This window comes from Schistocerca nitens, chromosome 8 (assembly GCF_023898315.1).
Source record: "Schistocerca nitens isolate TAMUIC-IGC-003100 chromosome 8, iqSchNite1.1, whole genome shotgun sequence".
NCBI classification, from domain to species: Eukaryota; Metazoa; Arthropoda; class Insecta; order Orthoptera; family Acrididae; genus Schistocerca; species Schistocerca nitens.
The window spans coordinates 442,594,711-442,615,116 of record NC_064621.1 but is presented as its reverse complement, the minus strand read 5'-3'; the positions used below and the strand labels follow the sequence as shown (position 1 = coordinate 442,615,116).

The 20,406-nt window shown below is 38.2% G+C and overlaps 1 protein-coding gene and 1 pseudogene across 3 annotated transcripts in view; one reads left to right on the top strand and one right to left on the bottom strand.

Annotated features, from left to right (window-relative positions):
- Window positions 1-20,406, bottom strand: part of LOC126198446 (DENN domain-containing protein Crag) — a 345,330-nt gene that overhangs the window by 231,329 nt on the left and 93,595 nt on the right. For all 3 annotated transcript variants that reach the window (XM_049934770.1, XM_049934769.1, XM_049934771.1), the window contains exons 12-13: window positions 2,378-2,523; window positions 2,057-2,179 (exon numbers count right to left, since the gene is read on the bottom strand). In XM_049934770.1, the coding sequence (XP_049790727.1) occupies window positions 2,057-2,179; window positions 2,378-2,523 (269 nt within the window). The remainder of the gene's footprint in view (window positions 1-2,056; window positions 2,180-2,377; window positions 2,524-20,406) is intronic.
- LOC126199833 (5S ribosomal RNA) lies at window positions 11,308-11,425 on the top strand (annotated as a pseudogene).

The following is a 20,406-nucleotide window of genomic DNA, read 5'->3' as shown; positions in this document are numbered from 1 at the left end:
ATCAAGAAGATGGGGCACTGGGCTGGAAGACCACGTGAAAGGGATGCAAGAGAAGGTGCTGGTGATGTGGAGATATGAGGATAGAATGCCTTTATCGTGGGATCAGATCATGACGATCTCATCGATGAACTTGAGCCAGACAAGAAGTTTGGAATCTTGGGTGGCTAGGAAGGTTTACTCTAGATGTGCTATGAAGATCACCTACAGATTTATCTTGGCTAATTATCTATTGGAAAACCCTACAAAGTGCTGGTCCTGTGAAAAGTGAATTATAGCATCAAAACTTTTCATACAGTCTCTTGTAGATCTGTTTGTTTTTTAAACAGAAGGCACTAGACACAAAGCAAAATTCTACGTTTAAATATGCATTCATTCACGAGGACCCTACTACCATGGCACTGTCCAACCGGCACAAAATCTTATAATGGTTGACACTGAAATAAACACTCCAAGTAATGGAAAACAATAAGTCCTACTCAAACTGAACAAGGTATCAAAACTTATTGAAATCCCCACTAGATTTTATATTAAATATTTTGTGTTAGCAGAAGAGCCAACACCGTGTTACGATTGGAGGCCGAAATGCACATGTTTTAGCTCACGCAGGCTGGTGTGAGGAGGGAAGAACTATACTGACGTGAGGTCTGGAACATGACAAGGAATGAAAATTCAGAAAGCAGACATAATTAGTTTGATACTTAACCTTAATCCACTAATGATGAACGTTGCTCTTGACGGTACATGATTCACAATATTATCTGTTCAGAACACATTCTTGAAGATAGTAATTATAGTAACTGACTATGGCACCTTGCTAGGTAGTAGCAAACGATGTAGCTGAAGGCTATGCTAAACTGTCGTCTCTGCAAATGAGAGCATATGTAGACAGTGAACCATCACTAGCAAAGTTGGCTGTACAACTGGGGCGGGTGCTAGGGAGTCTCTCTAGACTAGACCTGCCGTGTGGCGGCACTCAGTCTGCACTCACCGATAAGAGGCGACACGCGGGTCCGACGTATACTAATGGACTGCGGCCGATTTAAAGGCTACCACCTAGCAAGTGTGGTGTCTGGTGGTGACACCACAAAATACTGTCCAGAATTAATACCTTTCCAAGTGCATATTAGGGTAAAGAAATGGATACAATTTAATTTCAAACCAAAATCACCAATGCTCATTTTTTACAAAATCCTACAGCATATTCTAATGTTTGTGATTGTTACAAATTGACACATACTGTTAGGACGAGTCAGTGGATCACATATTGTTAGGAGGGGTCAGTGTAGTTGATAGAAAAGTGTAACAGATGCTTGGGGATTGAACTGAGAAATTCTGTTGGGTAAATGTAAAGAAATCATTTTTCAGGAAGAATGAGAACTTTGACATATGCAGGTAATTTCATCGTAGGGAAGTTGAGAGAGATTGTGGAATGCATCATGGATTGTAGAGAATTACTGATTATTTTTAGGTGTAACGTATTCAAAAACAGTGTTCTCACCATGGTTTAACCAAAATTCCTTGTAAATTAATTAAATGTAAGGTATTACTTTCTTGCCATTTTTAGTATTTACAAAGAAAACTAAATGAAGAATGCCCTCTCAGGGAATGTACAACATGCCCGAAATAATAAATACAATATACTGAAGAGTCCTTTAGTGTGATTTAAAAGAATCATGTTATTAAAATACCTTTCTTTTACCTTGAGTATTCTATATTATCAATACAATATCACATACACAATCAATATACAACCATTTTATAGACATAATATATCTTTGAAAGGGGAAATAATATATTACAATATTACTTGGCAATGTGTATAGCGGTCGTAGTCTTCAACATTAATATGATGACCATCAGGTATGTTATAAAATGATATTGATCTCAATATATTTCTGTAAAATTCTCAGTCTCTTCCAGATTGTTGCTGCTAAGCTTTGGCTAAAAACACTTATTTCTGCTCATAAGTGAGACATATATATTTTTTTAATCTATGGCACATGAAATAAGGACACAGAACATATACAGAGTTAATAAATATCAAAATAACACAGACCTCATATGAATATGTCACTCCTGGTGATAATCCAGTTGGCTCTGGTGGTGGAATGAACACAGTGCGTTCACTATGTTGAGACTCATCCATTTCTAAGAGGCGACACTCGCCATCATCATCAACCTAACACAACCAAAAACAGACATGAAACAGATGGTACATTCATTATTTCAGCATGCTCTGTGGATCCCATAATCAATGAGAAACTACAGGGATGTTCTTAGAAAATACGTTGATAGACAAAAATCATGGTCACACGGAATGAAAACATATGTGAACAAGCAAATACACCATTAATAGTAATACAATAACAAAAGTCACCTTCTCTGTACATTCATCAAAAAATGCCCAACTTGCATCCATATCCGAAACGAATGAGCGCTCTTCTATAAACCGTATGAACATCTGGGTTTTCATCACATAGGTGAAAAATTTATGATTATTCTTATCTCTGGAGCGAAGGAAGCCTTTAAAAAGAAAACAATTATTTCAGATAAAAACAAGATCATAAAATTTCTGAAATATGTATACAATTTAACTTTATGAAAATTTGCCTGCCCACCACAAATATTGCACATTTGATTAAGTATCTCGCTGCATTTATTTACTGTAGAGGCCTGTTCAAAAAATTCTGGAACCATGTCCACAATTTTTTTCTGTGCTTATCCTTCACTTATTGTGCATGGTCTCCTTCGAAATACACTCCTCCACAACTGATACACCACTCCCAACACCATTTCTTCTTCTGGAAGCAGTCTTGGTACGCCACTTGTTGGATTGCGTGAAGTGCCGTCTGCAAATATTCTTTTATCTGATCTATCATTGCAAATTGTCATCCTTTCAATGGGGTTTTCAACTTTGAAAATAATAATAATAATAATAATAATAATAATAATAATAATAATAATAATAAAAAGCTCATAGAGGCCAGGCCTGGAGAGTATGGAGATGAGGCGGCACAGTGACTTCATTTTTGTGCAACAGTCATGCACAATGGGGAAGAATGTGCGGGTGTGTTATTATGATACAAGAGCCATGAACTGTCTCACCACATTTCATTTCATGCCATTTCCTTGTCACATTTTCTTGCAGGCATCGTAACACGTCCCAATAGTACTATCCATTAACAGTTTGTCCCTGTGGCATGAATTCTTGATGAGCTAATCCTTCAAAGTCAAAGAAAATTATCAGCTTGGATTTGGCATTTGACCTGACGTGATGAGATTTTTTTGGTCTTGGAGAAACTTTCCAAACCCATTGTGAAGATAGAGCCTTGGTCTCAACATCATAAACATAGACTCATGTCTCATCACCATAGATTGCAATGCCTTTCTGGTCTTGGCTCATGAACCGTGGGACGAACTTGGCGGCAACACAATGCATTCCAAGGTGCTTTCTCTGGATTCATGACATGATCCAACTGGAATGCTATATTTTCCTGCAACCTCTCTGACAGTCAGTCTTCGATCGGCAGGCATAATTTCATTGAGATTCCTAACATGAGCATTGACGATAGATTTTAAGGGGACCTTGAATGAGGGTCATCTTTAACTTCTGTTCGGCCATTTTGAAACTGTGTAAACCATACGTAAGACCGATTACATCTTAACCACTCATCACTGTAGGCTTCCTGCACCATTTGGTGTATCTCTGTAAAGGTTTTCTCAAGTTTCATGCAAAATTTAATGCAGATGTGTTGCCCCTCTAACTCTGTCATCTAAAAAATTCGCTAACTGTGTGACACAGCTCTCTACTCAATACAGCACTGAACAATAAACAGACAAACAACAATGAAACTTCCTGCAGTTAAACATTAAATACAGTCATGTCCAGGGATGCCAACTGCACTTCACTCCAACACGCCATTGCTGTGAAATTACAAATGTTCTGGAATTTATTGGACAGACCTCATACACAGTAATATGAGATGGCACCAGCAGTGTGTAGCTGCTTGGGCAGCATTAGAAAGGCTGCTAAACGAACTTCTAAAACAGGAGAAGCCCTACTTACTTCCACTGAAGATTCATCTCATATTAATAACTACTAGTCTGTGAAGCAGTCATGACAGGGGGGCTAGCTGATGAAACTTCTTAATGTTAAATTACTGTTCAAGTTTTTTAAACTGTTTAATTGTGTGTATTTTGTAAAACAAATAAATAATATGAGTACACAAACACAATTTGTTTTTGCCAAACTAATATGTGAATTATAATTTGTGCTTCTCATGATGCAAATCTGCACTGTGTGCTTCGTATACGGGAGATACGTCAGAAATTTACATCATAGTTACAATAATTTTTAAACTAATAAAGAATAATATATGAGTATATATTATTATCAGTCCACCCTACATGAATCCATCTATTTCTGTAGTGGTGCTTCATACAGCTTTATTTTCAGTGGAACTAACTTAATTTGCATTAACGTGGTCCCTTTTAATAAGCTACACACTTTCATTTGAGGAGCCTGGGCATACAGATTAAGATGATGGATACAAAGCATAAAGTTTTTTTTTTTTTCAGTTCTGTTGACATGTATATGAACAAAATGATTTTCCTCAATCAATTCATATCTGTTGTAAAAAAAGATGATAATTTCATAGCTATATAGTGATTGGTGAGTTAATAGTTGTGGGGTTTTAAATAATGGATGATATAGTTCTTTGTTATCCACAGTGCACATATTCTGAATGACTTTTTTTGGTATGTTTAGTACTCATATTATGTTAGCATAATTTCCCCAAAAAATAATACTACATTTAAAAATAGATTTTTAAGTACCTTCTATATGTGCTTTTTTGTGTGACCATGTTAGTTGCAGTTGATGTTACTTGCATGAAAAATGCAAAGTTGCTTTATTTGTTTGCTGGGTACTGTTGTCTGTCTATCTAAATTCAGTCCTATGAATTTCTTCTATGTCTTCATTGTTGTGAATAGTATTTGATTATTTGGTTCTGAATTGTACCATGTGTCTTTTAGATGTGTTCACATCCAAGGAATTTAACTAAAATACATTTTTGTGAGCTGTTGTGAATACTAAGCACTGATTCGGGAATTTTTTTCTGCATCTCAGTTTTCAACTAACACATAAGCATTGCCTGCAATAAACTGATAAGAAACCAACATTTATTAGTACTGCTTGCATTTTGATTATATGGTTCTGAATTGTATCATGTGTGTTTTAGATGTGTTCACATCCAACGAATTTAACTGAAACCATTTTTCTGAGCTGTTGTGAATACTGAGCACTGATTCAGGAAACTTTTGTGCATCTCAATTTTCAACTAACACATAAGCATTGCCTGCAAAAAAAGATAAGAAACTGATATTTACTAGTAAGTCATCCAGAATAGAAGCAGGACTAGGTCTAGTATGGAAGCTTACGGGGTACCCTGAGATTATGTCCTACAGCCTGAACAATAATTGGTGCAGTTTAAAGTAATGGTTCCTCTTTGCTTTTTGTTCCATAATATGTTGGTGTGCTGGAATACTTCTACCTGAGGTGTGCAGACAGTCTGCAACCAGTGTTTGATGAAGTAGGTTATGTCACAAAGGACAGTATTACAATTTTTGAATAAAAGACCATACGAAATGCATAATGTTGAACAGATATTATTGCAATAGCAACATTACCATTAACTGAGGGAATTAATCTTAATGTACAGGAAATTGCGACATAATGTAACACATATATACGTTACTGTACCATATTTCTGCTACTTGGTAACTCAAGGACATACACTCGACTTTTATAAATGGAGGCAATAAAAGCATGTAACACTTCAATAATTTCATATTAATTTTCAAGATTATTATGATACTACTTAATTCCTAAAGAGCTTGCACTTGGGGCAATCCAAGAGCCCAAAGTCTCTGGATTAGAAGATGGGAGGACTTTATACAGATGAAGTCGGCTGAGTGGTCTGTCAGCAACACAGCAGAATGTTTAAAGTGCATCTGGAATTTGGATAAGATCCCCACAACATGGATTATCAACCAGTCTATATACTTACAATAACAGTTGTAAAACTGGGCAAGGAGGTAAATGTTATACCCTGTTGTCTCATTGACTCACTTGTGATTAATTATGCAAAATCTTGTAGTCTGCAGCAAGAGCCACAGTGTGATGACATGGCCAAAATATAACTATGTAATTACATTTTTCAACTGTGCTACTTTGTCAAAAACCGATTTAATATTTATTTATGTATATCCAACCCAAATCATATACATGTATGCCGCAATAGTTACATAACATGTCCACAGTTGTAATATTTATTTATGTACACCTATCCCTTATGATTTACTTTGCTTTCAATGTATACCACAATATTTACATAATATCACTGCAGTAACACTTTATAACAAACTGGCTGCTCATTTGTTTATCTTAATTTTAATAAGTTCTTTGTTAATATAAAGAGTAAGTAATTGAACAACAGTAATTTGTAAATTCCTACTGTCACAAATATGTATATATCGAAATATCTGTGAGAGTGGAAGTCTTTGGCATTGTTATTGTTGCATTATCGCCATCTTTGTATATACAATTCCATGTGGTGAAACTTCTTGATGTGTAAGATTATGTGTATTCACGTACGTAAAAAAGTGCATCATACAGCCATCACTGTTGCATGACCATAAGCAGTCAGCACTGGAATATAACAGCGTGGATTTTTCAACTAAGTTACCAAAAACACCTTTACTTTAATAATTTGTTTACATCATTTAAAATCATTGTGAGGCAAAATTACACTTTAAAAGACACTGTCTATCTTGTTTCATTTGTAGGGCACCACCACCCCAAAGAAATTTCATCATTTGGGAAAACAAAACGCCAAAGCTAAGGGTAAAATGTATCACAACACGAACCAGTTGTTTGAAGATGAACCTGTCAGTTTGAAACCAATAATGGCGCTATTTAAATAAACAGCCCTGTAGAAAGTGGCTGGTTGCTGTTGTCTTCTTTGTTAAGAGTCAACCTGTATTTTTAAACTAGTTTTATTGTCTTTTTAAATAAGACTGACTGCTGCAATTACCATTACCATACTGCACTGTGGTCATTTGTTGTTTACTGGTATTGTTCCTAATCAGCAGTGATAAGTATAAGGGGAGTTAAATTTATTAAACTCCTTTGTGGGTTTGCCGTGGTGCTTTAGGACATTTTAAAATTAACTCACACCGCAGTGAAATTTATTACTAAATGCAACTGTTGTGATTTTGCAATTTGACTGCTTTAAGTCTGCTGCTGATACTTAACATCCTACATTTTGCTCACTTAAAAGTGCAATTTTGCTTACTGTTATGTTACCAGATTTGTAGAGATATTGCATAATGTAATTGGAGGGTATTCAGTGAAGACTACATAATTTTCAGTAAATGCCTCTGGTACTAGCATAATAAAATGTTCAGCAATAAAAATGTCAGATCTTCTGAATCAGCTTACTATGCAATGAGATTTTATTACTTGCATGATTCATTCATTAAATATGTTCAAAAGACCCCTTCAAAAATGAGAACCTACAGGGATGGGGAATGAATCATGGCACACAGCATTGTTGGGGACTTCAGTCCAAAGACTGGTTTGATGGGACTCTCCATGCCATTCTATCCTGTGCATGCCTCTTCAACTCCGAATAACTACTACAACCTACATCCTTCTAATCTGCTTACTTTATTCGTTTCCTTGTTTCCTTCAAGGACCCCCTCCCCCTCCAAACTTCCATCAAATACTAAATTGGTGATCCTTCAATGTCACAGAAAGTGTCCTATCAGGCGATCCTTTCTTCTCATCAGTTGTGCCACAAATTTCTTTGCTCCCCAGTTCTATTCAGTACCTCCTCATTAGTTACGTGACCTACCCATCTATCTACAGAATTCTTCTGTAACACCACATTTCAAAAGGTCAATCTCTTCTTGTCTAAACGATTTATCATCAATGTTTCACTTCCATACATGGCTACAAATACATTCAGAAAAGACTTCCTAACACTTAAATCTATATTTGATATTAACTAATTTCTCTTATTCAGAAATGCCTTTCTTGCCTTTGCCAGTCTACATTTTATATCCTCTCTACTTCGGTCATCATCAGTTATTTTGTTGCCAAAACAGCAAAACTCATCTAATTCTCTGAGTGTCTTGTTTCCTTTCTAATCCCCTCAGCATTACCTGATTTAATTTGACTACATTCCTCTACCCTTGTTTTGCATTTGCTTAGATTCCTCTTATATCCTTCTTTCAACATACTCTCCATTCCATTCAACAGTTCTTCCAAGTTCTTTGCTGTCTCTGACAGAATTACAATGTCATTGGCAAACCTCCAAACTTGTATTTCTTCTGCCTGAACTTTAATTCCATCTCCAATATTTTCTTTGATTTCCTTTACTGCTTACTCAATGTACAGATTGAATAACATTGCAGATATGCTACAACCCTGCCTCACTCACTTCTTAATCTCTGTTCCTTTTTCATGCCCCTCAACTCTCTGTAAATGCTGTACAAGTAATATATGATCTTTTGCTGTATGCATTTTACCACTTCTACCCTCAGAATTTCAAAAAGTGTATTCCACTCCACACTGTCAAGCATTTTCTCCAAATTTACAAAAGCTGTAAACATAGGTTTTTCTTTCCTTAACCTATGTTCAAACCTGCAAGGGTTGAATGTTTGAAACCGGAATTTGACTGCAATAATTATGTCTGTATTTTGAAACTGATAAACAATATTTTATTTAAAATACATTCCATTGTAATTCATACATTTCTCCACCTCTCTGGCAGGCTATGAATGCCATGCCAAAAAAACAGTTTTTTTGAAGCGAACCAGTCAATGAGCCGTTTTCATATGAATTGAACCGTTGTTCAGCAAGAGTGCATCCCAGTGATGCAAACACATAATAATCGGATGAAGCCAAGCCTGGAGAATAAGCTGCAGGCCCTAGTATTTCCCAACTGAACACTTTGATCATTTCCCTGACCTGTTTTGCTGTATGTTATGGGGCATTATCATGAAGAAATATGACTGTGTTTTGCCTTTTTTCATGTTTCGCTCATTTGTCACATAATACTCAATTTAAATGGATCATTTACTGTTGGTAGTGATCAGTGCTAATGGTATCACCAGGTTTTAGCAGCTCATACTAGATGACATCCTTCTGATCCCACCATACACAGAGAGTTGTCTTCTTTCCAAAGTGATTTGGTCTTACAGTGGATGTCGATGGTCTGCCTGGATTCACCCATGATTTAGGACACTTAGGATTCTCAAAATATACCCATTTTTCATCAAATGTCGCTGTTCAATGGAGAAACAACTTTCCTTTGTACCTGGCAAGCAGCATTTCACAAGTGGTGTTTTGATTTGCTTGCTGTCTTTCATTCAGTTCATGTGGAACCCATTTTCCCACTTTCTGCACCTTTCCCATAGCTTTAAACTGAAGAGAAACGGCTTTCTGCATCACATTCAATTGTTCCACGAGTTTCTGTTGAGTTTGAGTATCGTCTTTATCCAATAAGGCCTGCAATTCGTTGTCTTAGAACTTTTTCAGTGGTTTCCAGCATTCATTGTTTCTCATGTCAAAATCATCACTTTTGAATTTTTTTACCACTCGAAACACTGTGTTTCCCAAGAGCATGTTCACCTAATGCTTCGACAAGCATTCGATGCAATTCTGCAGCAGTTTTCTTCAAATGATAATGGAAAACCAATGCTGTCCGCAAATAGTAGTTTGTAGGCACAAAAGTTATTGTGTTTACAGACATAGATGTATGGAACTTGGGTTACTGTGTGTTGACATTTGTTGTCAGCCATTACAGGAAACAGATGGTGCTGCAGATGTGGTCTCATGGGCCCTACACAGAGACTAACATCATCTCTAGGGAAATTCCAGTTTCATACTTCTACACCTGGTATGCCATGGGGTCAGTATGCCTTGTGTGTACCCACATTTCTCCAGAATCGGAAATGATCTTCTTCGAGGTCAGCTTACGTCAGTTTTTCCATTCTTCTGCAAATAATTAGAGTCAGTATTTTACAACCATGACTTATTACACTAACAGACTGGTAATATTCATAACTGTCAGCACCTGCTTTCTTTGGAATTAGAATTATTACATTCTTCTTGAAGTCTGAGGGTATTTTGTCTGTTACACATATCTTGAACACCAGGTGAATAGTTCTGTCATGGCTGGCTCTCCCTAGGATATCAGTGCTTCTGATCCAATGTTGTCTACTCCAGAGACCGTGTTTCGACTTAGGTCCTTCAATGCTCTGTCAAATTCTTCTTGCAGTCTCTCATCTTTGTCTACGTCCTCTTCAGTTTCTATATTATTACCTTCAAGTTCATCTACCTAGTATAAACCCTCTATATAGTCCTTCCACCTATCTCTTCTTTGCTTAGTACTGGCATTCCATCAGAGATTTTGATACTCATACAGCTGTTTCTCTTTTCTCCAAAGACATCTAAAGTTTTTCTATAGGCAGCATCTATCTTTCCCAGCAGCATCTCTCTCTCTCCCCTACTGATATATGTTTCTATATCCTTACGTTTGTCCTACAGCCATTTCTGTTTAACCATTCTGCACTTCCTGATGATCTTATCTTTTAGGTGTTTGTGTTTGCTTTCATCAGATTTATTTGCTGCATTTTTATCTTTTCTTCTTTCATCAATTAAATTCAATATGTCTTGTGATATCCTAGGAATTCTACTTGGCACTGTCTTTTTACCTATTTTATCCTCTGCTGCCATCACTATTTCATCTCTCAAAGCTACTATTCGTATTCTACTGTATTCCTTTCCACTGTTTCAGTACATTTTTGCCTAATGATCCCTTTGAAACTTGCAACAACGTTTGATTCTTTCAACTTATCCAGGTCCCATCTCCGTCATTTCTTACCTTTTTGCAATGTCTTCAGTTTTAATCTACAGTTTTTAACTAATAAGTTGTGGTCAGAGTCCACATCTGCCCCTGGAAATGTTTCACAGTTTAAAAACTGGTTCTGAAATTTCTCTCTTACCATTATATAATCAGTTTGAAACCTTCTGGTGTCTCCAGGTCTGTTTCCGACATACAAAAGTCTTTCATGATTCTTAAACCAAAGGTTAACAATGATTAGATTATGCTCTTTGGAAAATTCTATCACGTGGTTTTCTATTTTATTCCTTTCCCCCTGTCCATAATTTTTCCTTCTCATCCTCTTCCTACAATTAAGCTTCACTCACTCATGATTAAATTTTTCTATACCTTAACTGGCAACGGCCTTGCCACAGTGGATACACCAGTTCCCGTCAGATCACCGAAGTTAAGCACTGTCGGACGTGGCCGGCAGTTGGATGGATGACCATCCGGGCCGCCATGTGCTGTTGCCATTTTTCGGGGTGCACTCAGCCTCGTGATGCCAATTGAGGAGCTACTCGACCGAATAGTAGCAGCTCCGGTCAAAGAAAACCATCGTAAAGACCGGGAGAGCGGTGTGCTGACCACACGCCCCTCCTATCCGCATCCTCAACTGAGAATGACAAGGCGGTCGGATGGTCCCGATGGGCCACTTGTGGCCTGAAGACGGAGTGCTATACCTTAACTATCTGAACTACAGCCATTATTTTTCCTGAGTGCATGCAACCCTACTCTGTGGTTAAATGATGATGGAATTCTCTTGGGTAAAATATTCCGGAGGTTAAATAGTCACACATTCATATCTCTTGATTGGACTGACATCACCAGGGAAAACAGACCTCCAACCTACAGGTTGGAGCAAGGAATATTAGATCCCTTAATAGGGCAAGTAGGTTACAAAATTTAAAAAGGGGAATGATTAGGTTAGGTTAGGTTAGTTTAGGTTAGGTTAGGTTAGTGTTGTTTAACGTCCCGTCGACAACGAGGTCATTAGAGACGGCGCGCAAGTTCGGGTTAGGGAAGGATGGGGAAGGAAATCGGCCGTGCCCTTTCAAAGGAACCATCCCGGCATTTGCCTGAAACGATTTAAGGAAATCACGGAAAACCTAAATGCGAGTCCAGTGTGCTAACCACTGCGCCACCTCGCTTGGTGAATGATTAGGCTGAAGTTAGATATAGTGTGGATTAGTGAAGTTCGATGGTAGGAAGAACAGGACAGCTGGCCAGGTGAGTACAGGGTTATAAACACAAAACCAAATAGGGGTAATGCAGGAATAAGTCTAACCATTAATAAGGAATTACAAATGCAGATAAGCTACTACAAACAGCATAGTGAACGCATTAATGTAGCCAAATAGGCAGGATTCCAACACCTACCACAGCAGTATAAATTTTTATGCCAACTTGCTCTCCATGGATGGTGAAGAGTTAGAAAGAACATGTGATGAAATAAAAGAAGCTACACATTGTCGTAAGAGAAAGACATTATGGAAACTCAGTCTGTAAATTTTCTTCTTCTTCTGCAGTTTCCAATCTTTTTCGCAGTCTGCCAGGATCCCTTTTTGTTTTAAAGCTCTTTATCTGACATAGTTGTTTCTCTAGACCCACTCATTGTAGATGGTCATTCCATTTCTTTTTGTTTTCATTCCATTTATCTTTTTTATGTTCCAAATTTTCAACTCCTTTAGAATATCTTCATTTTGTATTTTATCTATTCTTTTACATCCCTTCACTACTCTGACAAATCTAATTTATAATCCTTGCATTTGTTTTTCTTGTCTTTTCTTCCATACGCATGGTTTAATTCTACATAAAAATGTTGACAGTGCAACCGTTTTATAAATTTCATTAACTACAAATCTGTGCAACTTAATCAGCATAACTTCTGTATATTCATGTGATATTTTACATCAAAGATGGTTAAAATATTTTACCTGTTTAATTGTTTTTTCATTAACTACTACCTTAGTTCACATTGAATATTTTCTGCAAAATGCCATTGACTTAGGTTTACTAAAAGATATTTTCATGTTATATTCTGTGCATCTTATCATCATCATCATCTTCCTTTTGTCTATATCCAATACCTACTAGGGGTCACACAGCTATTATCAGATTTGGCACTGTTAATGTGAGAGAATGACCAGATGCCCTTTATGTTGCCACCCCTTTATACTCCCTCCTCATCCCAACTGGGAACCAAATTTGTGTACCCCAACAGTCTGCATGTAATCTTACCCATGTGAAAGAGTGTAAATGCTTCCTAAATGTTTTGAAATAGTGCTCAACTGAGGCGGTATGCGGGTAGCAGCCTGGTATTAACCTAGTTGAATGTGCGAAATAGCCTGCCTAAAACTACATCCAGGCTGGGTGACACGCCAGCCCTTGTCATTAAGGGGCTGGAATGACTGCCCAAACCTTGGAAGTGGCATTCTAACATACACTGTTCTTGAATGGATTTTTGTAAATCATTTTCTCTTGAAAAAAATCTGTGTAACATCATCAGCATATGGGAGTGATTTTAGTTTTACCAAATCATTTAATTGTGCTCCAGTATTTATCCAAGAATTCCATCTGTGAACTGCATTGTCAATGTAAATATTGAACAGGTTGTTCTCTGTAACTTTTTCCAACTACATTATCAATAGCTTCCCCAAATTTTATGGAAGCAATACGTGTCTTTGTTAAATTCTCTCTGTTTTTCAATACGCTGTTGTCAAATAAAAACTGCATCAGTCTGTGTCGTGTGGGAACATTTTGATATCAGTGGTTCCCGCTTCTTGAACAGTTTGTCTCCTGCAGAGGGCAGGTCTGTTTTAATTCACTTGATAGCTCCGAGCCACAGAAATCTGTCTTGTTTTCATTGGACGTGAGAGCAGTAAACAAAGAGGAAACACACAAATCACTAAATGTAAACATGGGTCACGTGGAGACTAGCCCCCCTAACTCAGACTGCTCTGCGCATTAGAACGTCAAAAATTAATAAGAGCTTTTCAAAAATAAGTTCATTTTGTTGTGAACACCTTTCTGAAGAGTCCGATACATAAAACACATATCTTCGAGGAAATGTAAGACACGTTATTTGGTCTTAAGTGTGCAGTGCAGTGCCATGCCTCTTCAAACAACATTCTTATACCGCATGTCACTTGATTTCACTCAGAGAGCGAGAGAGAGAGAGAGAGAGAGAGAGAGAGAGAGAGAGAGAGAGAGAGAGAGAGAGAGAACATCGCAATTAATACTGGATAGGATTATTTGTAACCAGGAGAACAAGAACTCCTCAGAAAATCTGGACTCTTTATTGCCTATTAGCTAGAAATTAGATCTTCTGTGTAACATAAAATTAAATATAGGATACCTAAAACCAGTAAAAGACAAGAGACAGGCAAGACAGTACACACTTCTTCAATCCTTAGGTCCTAGCGATTTTTCTCCCTAATCTTGCTACAGCTTTACAAGCCATGCTTTCCTTTCTGCGAAAGAACTATTACCTAATCGAAGTTCGTCAAACTTTTTGCTGCATGAAAAATAGAAATGTCGTTGTCTAATGCTGGAAAGGCTGTTAATACAAATAGTACCCAGACTGGTATGGTTTCTCAATCTGATTACGTCTATTTTGTCACTGTGTGCTGGATAAAACAAATTAGGCCTTACTAATATTGCAGCAACTGTAACACACACCAAATAAACGAGACCATTTTGGCAATAATAATCATTTTTATAATATGACAGAATATAATTCACGAAGTACGAATACATAATACCTATTTGGTCTATTACAAGCAAAAAGCTTTACGTTAGGAAACAGTTTCATATTTCATTCATACGCACCAGTTTCTCGTGGATGAGACCGAAAAGTAGAAAAACTAAATTTTTGTATAAATTTGGAATCGTCATATTCTGCCATAATTTGTGTGATGTCCCCGTATCTTCTCCTTCCTCGTTCTAACAAACAGTCTTGTCATCACTAATTCTGTAACTATTCCTACCACTGTCAAAACTTATTCTCCGGTTAACTTTACTAACCCTGCTGCAATCACCGGTTTAGTTAACCAGCAATTATTCTCTGGTTAGCTGTTATTACGTGTTCGTACAATGCGTTTTCCGCGCTACTCCCGGAATGGAAATTAAGCGGCTGCCAGCCGGGGACTACCATAGGCCCTGTCTAGTGTAACGATCTGGCCAAAAATTTTCTGTAAAAATTTCACTTTCTTGGATACACTGAGAAGATAATGCATAATCTTTCTTACCTGTTATTCCTGTTAGTCATTTATTTCCACTCTGGTAGTCTGAATCTATGGATTCTGCTAGTAATTATAACATTGCTGAACATTCGCAAACCGAATCAATCACATAAACAAGCACCAGTTGGCATTCAACGGTTCGGCTTTATTCCACTCAGCTCATATAGCCCTGTCCCGTTTTGTCTGCAGGAAAGTTTATTTCTAGATGTGACGAGGATTCCCCTGGCAGAGACATCATGTACACTATGCACGCATTCAAAAATCAACATATAATTCATTCAGAAATCAACTTAGAATGTGTTCAAAAACCAGCAGGGGTGCATTTCAAAATCATATGAATTATCGATAGACCCACGTGTGCTGGATGCTAGGTGCTTTGTGAAACAAGGCTTTTTCCCCTCAAAAATATGAATTTGCCCCCTCCCCCTGAAATTGCCGGCCTGTTCAGATACCCCGGTTTGCCCTCACCCCCCACTTGATCTGGGCCTGCTGCGCTCGCGTGAATCTGGGAGCTTGGGCGCACCAGTAAAATTCTTCCGAGTAGCATGTGGCTGGTTGCTGCTACTGCTGCCAGCCAACAGCCACATTTCTGTAGCCACAAGCAGGAGAAGGAACTACTCATATGTGACAGAACTGCGCGTGTGCATGGGCCCACTCGTAACTGATTAAATGAGTCTAATGTAAACAGTGGTGGCTTCACGCTCATCGGAGGCAATTTGTTGCTATGAAGCATTGCATAGCCTTCTGAAAGCCTTTGGCACATTTTGCTGTTTGCAGGCGCTTATGCGAGTACTGTGTTTTTTATATGGAGCATTTCCTTTGCAATTTAAGTTTTATTTAATTTTTTTTTTCTCTCTCTTGTTCAAGTTTTAATGCTGCAGTATTATTCTGCAGTAGCTGCACACAGTAATATCCTTTGTTAGAGTATCGGTTCTTGTTGTGTTGTGTTGTGGTCTTCAGTCCTGAGACTGGTTTGAGGCAGCTCTCCATGCTACTCTATCCTATGCAAGCTTCATCATCTCCCAGTACTTACTGCAACCTACATCCTTCTGAATCTGCTTAGTGTATACATCTCTCGGTCTCCCTCTACGATTTTTACCCTCCACGTTGCCCTCCAATACTAAATTGGTGATCCCTTGATGCCTCAGAACATGTCCTATCAACTGATCCCTTCTTCTAGTCAAGTTGTGCCACAAACTCCTCTTCTCCCCAGTTCTATTCAATACCTCCTCATTAGTTATGTGATCTCCCCATCTAATCTTCAGCATTCTTCTGTAGCACCACATTTCGAAAGCTTCTATTCTCTTCTTGTCCAACCTATTTATCGACCATGTTTCACTTCCATGCATGGCTGTGTACAAATACTTTCAGAAACGACTTTCTGACACTTAAATCTATACTCGATGTTAACAAATTTCTCTTCTTGGAAACGATTTCCTTGCCATTGCCAGTGTACATTTTATATCCTCTCTACTTCGACCATCATCAGTTATTTTACTCCCTAAATAGCAAAACTCCTTTACTACTTTAAGTGTCTCATTTCCTAATCTAATTCCCTCAGCATCACCCGATTTAATTTGTCTACATTCCATTATACTCGTTTTGCTTTTGTTGATGTTCATCTTATATCCTCCTTTCAAGACACTGTCCATTCCGTTCAACTGCTCTTCCAAGTCCTTTGCTGTCTCTGACAGAATTACAATGTCATCGGCGAACCTCAAAGTTTTTACTTCTTCTCCATGAATTTTAATACCTACTCCGAATTTTTCTTTTGTTTCCTTCACTGCTTGCTCAATATACAGATTGAATAACATCGGGGAGAGGCTACAACCCTGTCTCACTCCTTTCCCAACCACTGCTTCCCTTTCATGCCCCTCGACTCTTATAACTGCAATCTGGTTTCTGTACAAATTGTAAATAGCCTTTTGCTCCCTGTATTTTACCCCTGCCACCTTTAGAATGTGAAAGAGAGTATTCCAGTCAACATTGTCAGAAGCTTTCTCTAAGTCTACAAATGCTAGAAACGTAGGTTTGCCTTTTCTTAACCTTTCTTCTAAGATATGTCGTAAGGTTAGTATTGCCTCACATGTTCCAACATTTCTACGGAATCCAAACTGATCTTCCCCGAGGTCCGCTTCTACCAGTTTTTCCATTCGTCTGTAAAGAATTCGCGTTAGTATTTTGCAGCTGTGACTTATTAAACTGATAGTTCGGTAATTTTCACATCTGTCAACACCTGCTTTCTTTGGGATTGGAATTATTATATTCTTCTTGAAGTCTGAGGGTATTTCACCTGTCTCATACATCTTGCTCACCAGATGGTAGAGTTTTGTCAGGACTGGCTCTCCCAAGGCCATCAGTAGTTCTAATGGAATGTTGTCTACTCCCGGGGCCTTGTTTCGACTCAGGTCTTTCAGTGCTCTGTCAAACTCTTCACGCAGTATCGTATCTCCCATTTCATCTTCATCTACATCCTCTTCCATTTCCATCATATTGTCCTCAAGTACATCGCCCTTGTATAAACCCTCTACATACTCCTTCCACCATTCTGCCTTCCCTTCTTTGCTTAGAACTGGGTTGCCATCTGAGCTCTTGATATTCATACAAGTGGTTCTCTTCTCTCCAAAGGTCTCTTTAATTTTCCTGTAGGCAGTATCTACCTTACCCCTAGTGAGACAAGCCTCTACATCCTTACATTTGTCCTCTATCCATCCCTGCTTAGCCATTTTGCACTTCCTGTCGATCTCATTTTAGAGACGTTTGTATTCCTTTTTGCCTGCTTCATTTACTGCATTTTTATATTTTCTCCTTTCATCAATTAAATTCAATATTTCTTCTGTTACCCAAGGATTTCTAGCAGACCTCGTATTTTTACCTACTTGATCGTCTGTTGCCTTCACTACTTCATCCCTCAGAGCTACCCATTCTTCTTCTACTGTATTTCTTTCCCCCATTCCTGTCAATGGTTCCCTTATGCTCTCCCTGAAACTCTCTACAACCTCTCGTTCTTTCAGTTTATCCAGGTCCCATCTCCTTAAATTCCCACCTTTTTGCAGTTTCTTCAGTTTCAATCTGCAGTTCATAACCAAGAGATTGTGGTCAGAATCCATATCTGCCCCTGGAAATGTCTTACAATTTAATACCTGGTTCCTAAATCTCTGTCTTACCATTATATAATCTATCTGATACCTTTTAGTATCTCCAGGATTCTTCCAGGTATACAACCTTCTTTTATGATTCTTGAACCAAGTGTTAGCTATGATTAAGTTATGCTCTGTGCAAAATTCTACAAGGCGGCTTCCTCTTTCATTTCTTCTCCCCAATCCATATTCACCTACTATGTTTCCTTCTCTCCCTTTTCCTACTGACGAATTCCAGTCACCCATGACTATTAAATTTTCGTCTCCCTTCACTACCTGAATAATTTCTTTTATCTCATCATACATTTCATCAATTTCTTCATCATTTGCAGAGCTAGTTGGCATATAAACTTGTACTACTGTAGTAGGCGTGGGCTTCGTGTCTATCTTGGCCACAATAATGCGTTCACTATGCTGTTTGTAGTAGCTAACCCGCACTCCTATTTTTTTATTCATTATTAAACCTACTCCTGCATTACCTCTATTTGATTTTGTATTTATCACCCTGTAATCACCTGACCAAAAGTCTTGTTCCTCCTGCCACCGAACTTCACTAATTCCCACTATATCTAACTTTAACCTATCCATTTCCCTTTTTAAATTTTCTAACCTACCTGCCCGATTAAGGGATCTGACATTCCACGCTCCGATCCGTAGAACGCCAGTTTTCTTTCTCCTGATAACGACGTCCTCTTGAGTAGTCCCCGTCCGGAGATCCGAATGGGGGACTATTTTACTTCCGGAATATTTTACCCAAGAGGACGCCATCATCATTTTATCATACAGTAAAGCTGCATGTCCTCGGGAAAAATTACGGCTGTAGTTTCCCCTTGCTTTCAGCCGTTCGCAGTACCAGCACAGCAAGGCCGTTTTGGTTAATGTTACAAGGCCAGATCAGTCAATCATCCAGACTGTTGCCCCTGCAACTACTGAAAAGGCTGCTGCCCCTCTTCAGGAACCACATGTTTGTCTGGCCTCTCAACAGATACCCCTCCGTTGTGGTTGCACCTACGGTACGGCTATCTGTATCGCTGAGGCACGCAAGCCTCCCCACCAACGACAAGGTCCATGGTTCATGGGGGTTCTTAGCAGTCAAAATTACAAAAATTTAAGTGAAAACTAAAACAAATTCCTGGGATTCTAAAAAATTCCTGGCTTTTTCCTGGTTTTCTCCCGGATGAAAAAATTCCCGCGTTTTTCCCGGATCTCCCAGGTCACATACACCCTGTAACTACATTCTGAAACTTGGACAAGGAGGAAAAGTCTACATGAAAACTATTTTTGTGTCTTGTACAGCTATGGTATTCCATTTATAGTAGAATGTTATTATTAATTCAGTTCCAATTGATTTTTATCATCAGCAACAAAAGCCAATAAAGAGTAAATGTAATGAGAACTGAGGGTAAGAATTCCAATATCCTTAAAAAGGCTTCGGCAAAATGTAAAGTTAGTTCAAAAAAATGGTGCAAATGGCTCTGAGCACTATGGGACTCAACTGCTGTGGTCATCAGTCCCCTAGAACTTAGAACTACTTAAACCTAACTAACCTAAGGACATCACACACATCCATGCCCGAGGCAGGATTCGAACCTGCGAGCGTAGCAGTCGCACGGTTCCGGACTGTGCGCCTAGAACCGCGAGACCACTGCTGCCGGCTGTAAAGTTAGTTACTTTACATGATATTCTTAATGCTTACATCTGCTGAACACACACTTTATTTATTTTAAGTGCACTGCCTCTCACAATAATTCCATAAGATAACAGGGAATGAAAATGCGCAAAATAAGACAACACAATGGGAGATGCATCTAAAGGCATACCATGCTGGACTGAAATTGATCAGTTTATTCAAGTGCTGACTCATTTCTTATATCCAATGTGCCTCTAGGAGTTTTGCACACATTGTTTCATTTAGAGTATGGCCATTATGTCCACTTCTGAAGCTAAAAGGTCATGTTTGCTTGCTTGAAATTGCATAATACGAATCTTTGTGAGATTAAGGCATAAACTATTTGCTGTGAACCATTTGTGGCATATTCAACTATCATCAGAGGTGTGTCTGCTAAAGCTGAG